This window comes from Lottia gigantea (genome assembly GCF_000327385.1).
Source record: "Lottia gigantea unplaced genomic scaffold LOTGIsca_2, whole genome shotgun sequence".
In the NCBI taxonomy this organism is placed as follows: Eukaryota; Metazoa; Mollusca; class Gastropoda; family Lottiidae; genus Lottia; species Lottia gigantea.
The window spans coordinates 4502532-4516703 of NW_008708400.1; the positions used below are offsets into that span (position 1 = coordinate 4502532).

At 33.6% G+C, this 14172-nt stretch overlaps 2 protein-coding genes across 2 annotated transcripts; one reads left to right on the plus strand and one right to left on the minus strand.

Annotated features, from left to right (window-relative positions):
* Positions 1–2817: 2817 nt before the first annotated feature.
* LOTGIDRAFT_152917 (hypothetical protein) lies at positions 2818–4014 on the plus strand (the record flags this gene model as incomplete). Its single annotated transcript, XM_009053411.1, has 1 exon — positions 2818–4014. The coding sequence occupies one exon, from the start codon at positions 2818–2820 to the stop codon at positions 4012–4014; it is 1197 nt and encodes a 398-aa protein (XP_009051659.1).
* Positions 4015–8531: 4517 nt separating this feature from the next.
* On the minus strand, positions 8532–13666 carry LOTGIDRAFT_104209 (hypothetical protein; the record flags this gene model as incomplete). Its single annotated transcript, XM_009053412.1, has 4 exons — positions 8532–8720; positions 9495–9581; positions 11410–11499; positions 13472–13666. Coding segments are annotated over 4 exons (561 nt in total), but the record flags the coding sequence as incomplete, so codon positions are not given.
* Positions 13667–14172: the final 506 nt, after the last annotated feature.

The window sequence follows — 14172 nt, forward strand, 5'->3', positions numbered from 1 at the left end:
TGTCTCATAACTCATGATGGAGATTATTTAGTATGTGTCCTACAAACCCAAAGGGCCATATTATGCAGCGCTCGTACTTTATCCAAACTTTGACTAAAGTTAGACTTAAGTCGAACTTTAGGTATGCACCGGTCGATCTTAACGAAAGTCGTGCTTAAATTTGACTATCAAATGTAGAAATGAATCCTAACTTTGTAAAGTTCGACTTAAGCCAAAGTTGAACTTTAGTCAAGGTAAGTGCGCTGCATACGGTCCAAAGACACAGATATCTGCCTTTCACATTTTTATACGCCCACACATAAGATGGGCGTATATTGTAATCACCCTGTTGGTCCGTCCGTTCACATTTGGTCCGTGCTCACTCTACAGGCTACAATTTTTTACAGATTTTTGAATTTGAATTTGTGTGTCAATGTCATTATGAAGATGATCCCTATCGATTTTCGTGATGATCGGATAATTTTTCACCGAAATATCGTGTCTGACTTGACGTTTAAAGGTGCATTTAAGGTGGGTTTATACAGAGCGCGAACGCGAACGCGACTTTTCATCAGTTCAGTCATTCAAATAGAGCGCGAACACGAACGCGGAAAACCGTCGACGGCTTTCAATGCGGATCGCCTCTTTTGTTGTTAAAATTTGGTCATATGGTCATTTTGGAATCATCTCTCCGATTCCCTTCCAAATATCTTTCTTTTTTACTGTCTCTTTGTAAGTTTTTTCAGCTTTGTCAAACAAAACTGGATTCTTTTCAACTTCTAAAATCAAAACTTCCGTTTTATCCATTGTTTGTACCCTACAAGCAAATTGGAAAAGCCATGTGCACAAGTTTCTATTTTAGGAAATGATGCAAGGGAGGTGGTACAAGCTGATTGGTTGATAGCATGAAATCCGCCGCGACTTTCTGAAAAATTCGCTCTTGGGGCATTCTCGGCGGTCGACCGCGCGAACAAATATTTGTTCGCGTTCGCATTCTATTTGAACGGTCCCTCTATAAAATGATGAAACCATTCCATGACGAAAAACCGCGTTCGCGCTCTGTATAAATGCACCTTTATACAGAACGCGAACGCGACTTTTCATTAGTTCAGTCATTCAAATAGAGCGCGAACACGAACGCGGAAAACCGTCGACGGCTTTCAATGCGGATCGCCTCTTTTGTTTTAAACGAAGTGTCAATTAAAAAGTAATTAATTAATGAATTGTTATTTTCTTTATAAGTTCCATACCATTGATGAAACAGGCAAAATAAATTGAATTTTTTTTAATCACACACCTGTCAGTCCAACCTTCTCTCCGATTCCCTTCCAAATATCTTTCTTTTTTACCGTCTCTTTGTAAGTTTTTTCAGCTTTGTCAAACAAAACTGGATTCTTTTCAACTTCTAAAATCAAAACTTCCGTTTTATCCATTGTTTGTACCTTACAGCAAATTGGAAAAGCCATGTGCACAAGTTTCTATTTTAGGAAATGATGCAAGGGAGATGGTACAAGCTGATTGGTTGATAGCAAGAAATCCGCCGCGACTTTCTGAAAAATTCGCTCTTGGGGCAATCTCGGCGGTCGACCGCGCGAACAAATATTTGTTCGCGTTCGCATTCTATTTGAACAGTCCCTCTATAAAATGATGAAACCATTCCATGACGAAAAACCGCGTTCGCGCTCTGTATAAATGCACCTTAACTCTATTAGCTATATTGTGCAACTCGTGCTCACTCTACAGGCTACAATTCTTTACAGATTCTTTTGATTTTGTTTGTTAATGTCATTATGAAGATGATCCCTATCGATTTTCGTGATGATCGGATAATTTTCACCGAAATATCGTGTCTGACTTGACGTTTCACTCTATTAGCTATATTGTGCACCTCGTGCTCACTCTACAGGCTACAATTTTTTACAGATTCTTTTGATTTTGATTTTGTTTGTTAATGTCATTATGAAGATGATTGCTATCGATTTTCGTGATGATCGGATAATTTTTCACCGAAATATCGTATTTATCTGATTTTAATGAAACTTGATGTGATCTAATGTATATTGATATTAAGTTTGAATTTGACGATTTTTCGATGAACTGTCTTTGAGTTATTGTCCTTAATTTGACTAAGATAAAATGTTTCAAAATTTAAACACAATAGAGACTACAGATTTCATTGTGATTTTTATGATGAAGGAAATGAAATGGAGTTTTATATTGATGAGATTTTGATCATGTTTGAATTTTCAAGGATTTCACTCTTAACAATTTTTTGCCCGTGATATTAGAGATGTGTGATTTAACTTTGGTGTATTTGGGTTATTGATATAATGATCTTAAAAAATTTTGTGGAATTACTCGCACAAATAACTGGAAGTAAATATATATATTATTGAATTCAAATTTCTTTAATATGAGAACATTTATACTTAAGTCGCTAAAAATGTTTTATCATTTCTGACAGTTGCTAGTGGACGTATGTTACCTTGCCTGGCAAGCTATCTTTAAATCAGCCGGTATCCCTAATTTCAATTTATTTTTAAATTTGACAAGTCTGTTCACGGTAATAACAAAGTCATCATTGTCCAGACCTATATGACCGTTTCTCTTTAGTTAGTCTCGATCAACTATATAACTATTTTTAGTATCCCATGTAATGACCTATAAATAACAGCTTATTGATATGTTGTGGTGCAACCTAGCTGAAAGAACAAAATCCGCTGACAGTCCAAAGAATTTTCATTATCCTATCGGCCTCAGAGCCGTCACGTGAAGTCGCATAAATTCAATCAAGAAAAAATTTCATCACTTATACAAAGTAATACAGAAGATAAGGGAATGGAGGTCCTTACTCCAAATTCAAAATACGAGACCATGGTATCATATGAAGAAAATTTCTACAATGAGGAAGAATTGGAAATGGAATTTATGACAATTCAAGAAAATGCCATCATGATTTTTCAATTCGAGGCAAACATTAATGCCAAAGTAGAAGATTCCCAAGAAACCAAAGATGAAGGTGATGTTAATATTCCAGAAACTGAAATAAAAGAAGAAAGCTGTGAGGATAGTGAACTGTTTGAAAGTGAAACTGAGAAGTCATTTACTGTTCTTGCACCCAAAAAACAAAGAGAAGCTGCTCAGAAGAAATTAAAAAAGTCTAAAAAATCAAAAAAGAAAACAACACACAAAGTGAAAAAATGGACAAGTGTTGATAACTCCTATATTGGAATAAATTTAACATTATTTCCACGACCAACAAAATCCACAGAATTTGAAGGGGACATTGATAATATTTTAAGTGATATTAACAAGGAATTAAATAATTTTGAAAAGCTAAGTGCTAAGTTCCAACCCATGTTAGAGTTAGAAAGTGACAATAGAAAAATGAAATATATACGTAAAGACAGGCATAGGAAAATTCAGAAAGCTTACAAACAAATTAAAACTAAATATGGACGTAGTCTTCGAAATAACAAGGGTCATAAAAAATTGTTCATCAATCACAGAGTGAAAGCAAGAATTCAACTAGATGTAGAAAGAATATATCTTCATTTACCCAGTAATTCTAAACACCCTGCTACTGAATCAAACAGTAATACTGATACTAAAGCTCAGTCACAGAAGCATAATCGCCACTGGCAGGACCAGAACCGCCCAGCACCAGTTCAAAATCTAGCGTATGCCTTAGACACTGGAAACAATCCTACAAATTTTGAAGAAAATACTTTATCCTTGTTGATAAATTTACAACATCGTGAATTAACTCCAGAGGACTATGAACTCTTATCTATCTTAGATCAAAGTGTTGCACCGAAAACTGTATCTCAAACTATTATTGATGGTTTCAAAACAGCTGAAGTGACAGAATCTCTTGCTGGTTTAACATGTTCTGTGTGTTTAGAACTGTATACAATTGGACAAACAGTCAAATATCTTCCATGTGGACATGACTTTCATAGCCAGTGTATTGAAATGTGGCTAAGTAATTCCTCTATGAATTGCCCATTAGATGGTTTACCAGTGGATAATTGACTATTTGTGGCGTTAATCAAATTATTATTTATTTGTGATAATGTTTTATTCAAATTAAATTTGATAAATATTATATTCAATTGTATTTTTTTAAAGGTACATAAGAGTTTAAATATTAGCTCGATCCACTGATCGAGTTTAGTTTAATTTCAAATATCCATACATTTAATTTTTATTAAATTGCAAGAAAAAGGAGCTGTATATATATTTAAGTACAGATATTTTTCATATCAAGTTAATGGTCATAACTGTCCTTAAGATTGTTGATTACTAATCAAAAAGGTCTATATAACACAATTATTGACATAGTGCCAAAACCTTTAAACTCTGCAAAATATTATTTTCTCATTTGTTCTTGGAGATTAAAGATAAGGAAATAGATTAATGGATTAGGTACAATTTATACAGTTCAAAAGGTAAATTAGAATGTCCTACCCAAGGTTAAATCCAGTGAGGCTTAACAAAGACACTGACCTACTCAAATACTCCATGTTTCTTGCTAATAATAGTAACTACCCTTATATGATATAAGCTCAGTCCAGTAAAAATATATAATCGTATCCAGGTAAAATTACAGACATAATCAAAAGCTGTCCAGATTATTTTCATGTGGTGTAAATATCAATTACTGTATGTGCTACCAAAAAATATGGAATTTTCCCTGTATGTGACAAATATCTCAGCTTGACAGTAACTGTCCTTGATATAAGATAGGATGTATTGTAGGCAATGTAATGGTAGGATGAAAAATGTCTTCATCAGTTTTACAAAAATAAAAATCATAATAGTTTTTACTTTTGCAACAGAAATTTGGAACACTTAGCTTAGAAATTTTCTCAAAAATCATGTCATCAAATTTGAAAGTTGTCTGTCTATAAATAATAAATTCACTAATCCAGAGATTAAGCTTTATGCATACATTGTTAATTACCTCAAAATACAAATCTTATACAACAGGTATGTAAAAATATAGATATTTATCACATAAACATTTCACAGAATTTACTGAAACAAAATGTACATGAAAATATGAAATAGGCATTCATTTATCACATATTGCTGAGATCTTTAAGGACCTGAGAATGTGAATCTTTCAGCCTTAATTTGAGCCTGTCTTTCAGACTGAGAGGCGCTGGACTGCAGTATGTTGTTTCAGATCTTGTAATATTTGGCGCTAGGGGTTTCAAAGGCATGTTGGGTTTTGAGGTTTTCAAGATCTCACATGGAGATTGTTCAAAATCAAGGAACATTTTTATGTCATTTTGAATAAATGGTATCACAGGCGAATACAATACAATCTTTGATGAACATATATCTCCTGAAGCAGAGTCTACTTCAAACACAGGGGTTGATTGGTCGATCTTCATATCTTCTTGATGAGCAGAACCAATCATATCAGTTGAACTATTTGTAGTTATGATTGTGCTTGCAGGTGATTCCACATTTGAAACCTGCAGCAAACTATTAAGTAATGATGTTTGAATCTTAAAATTGCCAAAATCAAGATCAGCTGTCCTATTCAAAAATCCAATTGAATTTGGAGTTTTCAATTGGTGGGGAGAAAGGAAATTGTTACAAGGTGTAGATATATTCCTACTTCCTTTTTTAACAGCACTATATAAGACTTTCTTGGCTAAATTGTTCACACTCGGAGAATTTTCCGTATCTTGCAAAGACATTGGAGGACTATTTTCCTTTGCAACAGACAAATTTTTCAGCGACCGAGTCAACAAATTGTCAATGACATCATCAATTCCAGATTTTGCAGACACTTTTTCATTTTCCCTGTCCATTTCATCATCCTTTTTCTTCAAAGATGTGTATTTGTCATTTGAAGCATGATGAAGAAGTACTATTTCTGATTGAGAGTTTGACCCATACAAAGGTTCCTCAATAGTTTGAGAATCAAGAGCTGTTCCACTTACAGAATCATCTAACAATAAAACATCCTTTTTCACAGATTTATTTCGCTTTTTCAACTTCAGTTTCTTTGCTTTGGATGTTTTCCCACTTACATCTGCATGTTTAAGTTTGACACCATTTGCCACTGGCTGTTCATTTTCCCTTTGGCTTTTGGGAATGTCAGATACAGAGCTGCTAACAATTTTTTGAGGTTTTATACTATATATTGTATCTAAGCTTGTTTCACTGTTTGACTTGGAGCATTTATTTAGGAAACTAAATTCTGGCACAGGTATATTGTCAACTTGAATGTGAATGTTTTTCTGTAAAACTGTGTCTGCTAAAATCTTTAATTCATTCTCAGAGCTACTTTTCACAGAAGCAGCGGTCTCACATTTTTCAAATTCTACTCCTAGATGAAGGTTCTTTGACACCATGTGTGAATCCATATCCAAATTTTTGATACAATCAGCTGGATGCATGTCTAAATCCTTAACACAATTTATTCTACATTCAGAGCTAGAAGTGTTACCTCCCTTGATCTTCTCCCTTTCTAATTTCCGTTTGATCCTGACAGATAATGGAATGAAGACATCATCATCAACATCCATTATATCATCAGGAACAATCACTTCTTTGGACACTGATGATGATTCTTTCTTTTCAATAGTCATTTTGCATGTACTCTCAAGCTTGCTGCCTTTTGGTTTATATGCTTTTGGCTTTACTGATATCAAATCATTAAGTTTCTCAACAGTCTCTAACACTTTGTCTAATTGTTTGGCTTCAGGAGGCACTGGCTTCACAGTTTCTGTATTGATTACACCAGTGCATAAGCTTGTGGATTCTAAGTTTGATGCAAGATCATCCATTTCTGAATCTTTCTTGGGTTTTTTCTTGGAACCTGGAATAACAATTCAAATTTTGATTTTACACCCAAAGTGACAGTTAAATTTTTTTTGACAGATTTAAGATTTTTTGAGACAATCTTTGTCTAATTTACCTTTTTTCTTGTTCTTCTTAGCCAGTTCTAGATTAGTATTATATTCAGAGACCAATTGTGGATAACATTCAGTAAATAATCCTTGTTCTTCAACAGTTGTATAATATTCACAGATTGATGTCTTGTCCCATACTGTAATAAGTTATTAAAAAAAAAATAATAATGTTGAATACTAATGTCAATTTAAAACTTGTCAAATCACTTCAGTAATTACAGTTTTCAAGGATACATACCATCTTTATTCCATTCCACTTCAAAACATGGTATAAAATGTCTTACACGACTTTTAACTATTCTGAAAGGAAAATAATAGTAAAAGTAATAAATTTTCACCACTCCAAGTACAAGGGAAATTTTGCATTTAACTGAGTGTTTCTTTATATCTTACTTTATGAAATCAATTGTTTTATAGTTTCTTCCAAAAACTAGAGTCTTAGTCATGCTGGAAATTTCTTTCCAAAATATAAGAAAGCCTATGTTTTGTTTACTGGCAATTTTCCTAACTCTTTAAAGAATCCGGACTTTATTTGTTATCAACCTTATCATATTATGAGTAATGTTAAAAGAAAACCTACCTGTGTGGTTTGAGTTGTTTAAAAGAAGGTCCATGTTGTTTATTGTCCAACATACTCCATAATGTAACCAAGGGTAATACTTTCTCTAGAGTATATTCTACAGGCCAATCTAACTTTCTGCTACCAAATTCCTGAGAAGAAAACATGGAATGAGAGCCTCCTATCTTACCAATCTGATCAAATAATAACAGATAGTTATTCAATTAAATTAAATGGATATTACATGTTGAGGTTGAAAGCTGATCAACCCCATGAAACACTGGCATTGGTAATGTGTTTTTTTCAATGGAGACTATAATCCTCACAATTCAATGGCTTATTTAAAAAAAAATATAACTAAGCCATCAAAATGCCGATTTACTAAGACTGTAAATTAATAGTATTTAATACAATTTTATATCTTGTATGGTGATGAACTGCATATTGTCAAAAGGACTCAAGGAAATCGATTAATATAATACTTATATATATAATACTAATAATACTATACATTAACTAATATTACAGGAATCCAAATTCAGATTTGTTACCCTTTTACCATACCTGAGATGAAGAAATATTGGCTTTCTTCCAAAGAAATGGCTTTTTAGGTATTCTATCTTTGGAAACCAGGAATTCATCAACTACTTGTTGTTGAGGAAATTCAGGTATTTTCAAGGCTTTTTCTCTAATACTCATTTCTGTTTTATCCAAACATTCACTTTTACTTATTTTTTTCCATTCTTTAAATCTGTTGACAAAATAAAAATTTGGATTTCTTTTTGGAAGGTTATTGTGGATTTTTACTTAAATGGTTGGTTTGGACAGCCAGTGAAAAGAATTATGCCAAATAGTTTCAATAAGTAATCATAAGAAGCCAAGTTTCATAATAATATAATAACCAGGCACTTAATGTAAACCCATCCTATTTTCAGAATATCTTGAGTGAACCATATATAAGGTACATCAAGTATCTCTAGAGTTACCAATACAATTGCTAGTCTTTCAAAATTAATTCAACCCAGCATAATAAATGCAAACATTCACTACCTCTTAGCTTACCTTTGAATGACATCCATGCCAGCCAATGATTTGAGCAGTTTAACAGCATTAGCCACACCCACTCCAGCTACACCACCTGGTACATAATCACAACCCAGTAATAATGAAAGTCCCACTAAGCTTTGTCTGTTTATTCCTAATTCTGTCTGAATATCTGACATACAATAGCTTTCTACATGTGGATCCTGAAATTGAAACAATAAAAATTGAATGAGACTGATTTTTCCTACATTTTGATATGAAATCCATGGACCACAATAGAGATAAATGTCTTCTGCTCATATATCTATGTTCATCTTTATAATGTCAGCTATTATGAACCTTGTACTTATATAGTCACCATTCTGGTACTATGGAATGATTGTAAAAGGAACCATTTTATTGGATGGTAACGCAAGCTAATACAGCCAGAGGCCTTGCCAGAAAGTCTGTGAACATAAAGCCATACAGCCTTTATGTCGAGGGCTCTGATTGGCTCTATTCGCCGGTGTACAATCCCCTGCATTCCGTGATCAAGAATAGTTGCTATTGTCAAGGTATTAGTGTGAATTTCTTGACAATGTGATGATAACCTATATATGTGTCCATTCAGTAACACTAATACCCCTTTAGTACAGCACAACTGAATTATTGCATTCTCTTATAACTGAATAGAAAAATCTGATTTGATTCTGTTCGGTTTGCTTTCACACTGCAATCCTATCTGGATAGCCGCTTTCACACTGCTGAGAAAGGTTTATCTAGATAACATGTCATGTTGTCTGAATTGCACTACAATTTTCTGATCTAAAATCGGAATGGGTCAACTTGATACTATAAGTGTCCCATATACACATACAAAATTTAAAAACCTCTTTACAATCCCTTTAATGGGACAACTTTTTCAATAAATAAATTAATAGGACATTTATCAAAGTTACAGATTCCACCATGTCATTTCATACTGACTTGATACAAACCTTAGAATTCATAGTAAAATTTCTGTATACAGTCTGAGCTCCATATAGAAAGGCATCACCATCATCTGTTAGACATCCATCCACCAACTGCAAATATTAAGTATTTTAAGAGAATAATATATTGGATTGTGAACCATGGTCATCTGTAAGCTGTAGGACCTGTTACTGAATATATTGGATTGTAAGCTATTGACTTGTGACTGAATATATTGGATAGTAAGCCACTGACTTGTTACTGAATATATTGGATAGTAAGCCACTGACTTGTGACTGAATATATTGGATAGTAAGCCACTGACTTGTTACTGAATATATTGGATTATAAGCTGTAGGACTTGCAACTGGATATATTGGATTGTAGGTCATGGACTTGCAACTGGATATATTAGATTGTATACCATGGACATGCAACTGGATATATTGGATTGCAACCGACGGACTTGTTACTGAATATATTGGATTGTAAACCATGGACTTGTAACTGGACATATTGGATCGTAAGCCATAAACTTGTAACTGAATATATTGGATTGTAAGCCATGGACTTGTAACTGGATATATTGCATTGTAAACCATGGACTTGTTACTGAATATATTGGATTGAAAGTCATGGACTTGCAAGTGGATATATTAGATTGTATACCATGGACATGCAACTGGATATATTGGATTGCAACCGACGGACTTGTTACTGAATATATTGGATTGTAAACCATGGACTTGCAACTGGACATATTGGATTGTAAACCATGGACTTGCAACTGGATATATTGGATTGTAAGCCATAGACTTTTAACTGAATATATTGGATTGTAAGCCATGGACTTGTAACTGGACATATTGGATTGTAAGCCATAGACTTGTAACTGGACATATTGGATTGTAAGCCATAAACTTGTAACTGAATATATTGGATTGTAAGCCATGGACTTGTAACTGGATATATTGCATTGTAAACCATGGATTTGTTAATAGATATATTGGATTGTAAGCCATAGACATGCAACTGGATATATTGGATTGTAAGTCATAGACATGCAACTGGATATATTGGATTGTAAGTCATGGACTTGTAATTGGATATACTGGATTGTAAGCCATAGACATGCAACTGGATATATTGGATTGTAAGCCATAGACATGCAACTGGATATATTGGATTGTAAGCCATAGACATGCAACTGGATATATTGGATTGTAAGTCATAGACATGCAACTGGATATATTGGATTGTAAGCCAGACATGCAACTGGATATATTGGATTGTAAGTCATAGACATGCAACTGGATATACTGGATTGTAAACCATGGATTTGTTACTGAATATATTGGATTTTAAGCCACTGAATATAATGTATTGTAAACCATGGACTTGTAAATGGACATATTGGATTATAAGCCATAGATATGCAACTGGATATATTGCATTGTAAGCCACAGACTTGTAACTGGATATATTGGATTGTAAACCAGTGAATTGTTACTGAATATATTGGATTATAAACCATGGACATGCAACTGGATAAATTGGATTCAAGATTGATGCGACTGAGTATACTGGATTGAATGCTTTAGACTTGAAAATATTGGATTGTTAACAATGGGCTTGCAACTGAATTTTATATAAAAATCTCATATAAGGCTATCATCAAGCTTTCTTTTTTTAAATCTGATATTCTGAATATGTACTTACACCAGTAGCATTTGAGGCAAGACACATAGAATTGTGACTGAATATACCTGATAGTAAGGTATGGATTTGTGACTGAATATACCTGATAGTAAGGTAGGAACTTGTGGCTGAATACATTGAATTGTAAACCAACAATTTGTGAGCAAATATAGTAGATTGTAATCAAAGGAAGACAATTTTACATCTGTTAACATATCTGATCTTCTTAATATATAAACTTACACCAGCAGCATTTAAGGAAGCACACATCGCCTCAGCTTCACCATGACCAGTTATATGTGGTATTCCCAACAGATCAAGTAATTCACAACACTGAAACAGATTACATATTTTATCGAACAGTTGGAATGAACCGTTTAATTAAATTTCTAACAATGAAAGGGATAAATTTTGCTTTTTTGATGAATTTCATGTATGCTACCAGCCAAAATCTACAGTTGAAATATCACAAGATGAGCGCATAAATTTGCATTCTAGACAACCATTTAATAGAATATATTATATAATGTCATAAAAAACTATTCAATTACACATTTTTTAATAATTACATGGCATAACATTGTTGATATTTTGTGCACAATGCCGATCTAAGCAGGCTGTGATAAGAAATAACAAAACTAATCACAACCACTTAGACGGAACAGTTACACAAATATTTTCACACCTTCGTAATTAGCAGCTTTCTGTTCTCAGTTGTACCTCTGTCATTGTTTCTTCTTTGTTGATTTTTTCCTATATTGGATAAGGGTGAAGCACAAAAAAATGACATTACAGATAACTTTTTATCAAACTCCATCCAACTAAATGAGACAACTAGCCTTCAACAAAGGCAAAATCATACAAGCCTAAAATTCAACATGTAGAAATAGCAGGGTACGTCAGAATCTATGCTGATCTAAGCAGGCTGTGATAAGACTATGATTTTAAACTTATCACAGCCACTTAGTCAGAAGGGTAGCTGACCTTCTACAAACAACTTTCCATCAAATTTCTCAACTCCACAATGACTGATCTCATCAAAATTCAGGTATGAACCATTTAAACAGCAATTCTCTTTTAGTTTAACAATCACTACCAAGCAAACCTAACATACACATTTTAGCAGCATAAGCAGAATCTCTAACTTTAATGATCATTTCAAATAAATCATTACTGCAATTTCGATACTCTTTCATCACAATGTTCTTTACCTGGTAATAATGATGACCAGTGAATCCTAGTTTGATGAACATATGCCACAATACGCTGATCCAAGCAGGCTGTGATAAGATATTAACTTTAACTGATCTCAGCCACTTGGTCAGAGCAGGGCAGCAAATTACTGTACTGTACTGTATTTCACTATTACAGATCTTTAAAATGATATGAAGTTAGCAAGGGTGTGATGGGTGATGATTATGAAGATTGTAGAAGGGAAGATGATAAAAGCAGTGGTCTATGCTGATCCAAGCAGGCTGTGATAGGAATAATCATAAACCCGTTCACAGCCACTTGGTCAGCACAGCTTCCTGAATCCAGGCATATGATTACAGATTAAGGCAGGTTCTTGTTATGCATTGACTGGATTAAGTAGAACGTAAGCTCAGGATAAAGCAGTGATGGTTAGCAGCAAAAAACATATTTAAACTTCAAATAAAACTTACACACCAAAAACTATCAGAATCAAATGTTTGCAGTTACCTCCCATTATTGTCAAAATTACATAGTCCAACAATTATGTCATTAAATCATGATTGAATTCAAAGAAGCACATGTGATTGAGGATTGAAAAATGCAAAAGAAGAAGGAGGCAAGACAATGAAGTGATAATGATAATGAAGTGAGGACATGGCTCATCAATACTGGCTGTGACAGAATATTATAGAACTATAACATCCAGATTTGACAATTCATGGCAACACAAAATATGAATCTTGAACAAAACACAATAATATTCTGATGCCTTTTCTGAGCCCAAAAAAAAAACCTTCACACATTACTACCGCAAAATATCAAATGCAATATCGAAACAGGACTCAGAAATATATTCTTGATAACCGCCACAGAATTCTTTCTAACCACAAATTGATGATATCCAAAAATCTATGCAAAAGACAGAGTAGTAAGATGGTATTATTGAATCATCTCACTACCCTTGTCTTTCACAAAGATTTCTGCTGCATGGTAGACTGGGGTCCTCTATCTGAATTTGTCCTGTGTGACCGAAATTTTCATATGAATGGAATCTTGTTCAAATTGGCTTCTCTGGGAAAATTTCCCAAAACAAATGAAGTTGTATACCCACCTCTTTTAAACAAGATGAGAATTGTGACCTTTTTCGTTTTACATGTCTGAAAGTTGTTCCAGGCTTGACAATTCCCCTGGCTTGTTGTCTTCGCCACATCTCCTCCCATTTTAGCTCTGGGGCCTCTCCCTCGATCACAAATACCAATTTAACACCAAGTTGAGTCAGATGAGACACGCGGAAAAACAAATTCCTGAGAAAATGATTGAGTTTTTTTTAGCATGACAATACATTTTGTGACAAAAATCTTTAAATAAAAAAAAATATTCTTTTTGATATAATGAGCAGCAGTTTGTAATACGACAAAATAAAAAAAAAACAAATTTTTTTTTTAACTTGCGTAAGATACCGCTACTAAACTATAATTTGAAATAAATCATAGATCAAATATCATAAAAAGTTTAAAAAGAAAAAAAAATAAAAACATGAAAGGTATCCAACTTACCTTAAATGTGGTTTTACAACAACTCCGTGCATCTGCTTTACAGACTGGTTTTCACACACCCAAATAGACAGATCAACAGCTAAAACTTGTCCTTTCAAATTTGTTAATGGCTTGTGCTTCTTAACAGGAGCCAAAATTGTCCATAAATTAGTAACACCCATTGTCTATGCCTCAAAATCTAGATCAATTAATCATTAAATATCTCACTTTTCTGAATCATTCTCCTGAAGAGAAAAACAGCATCACAACTTTAATT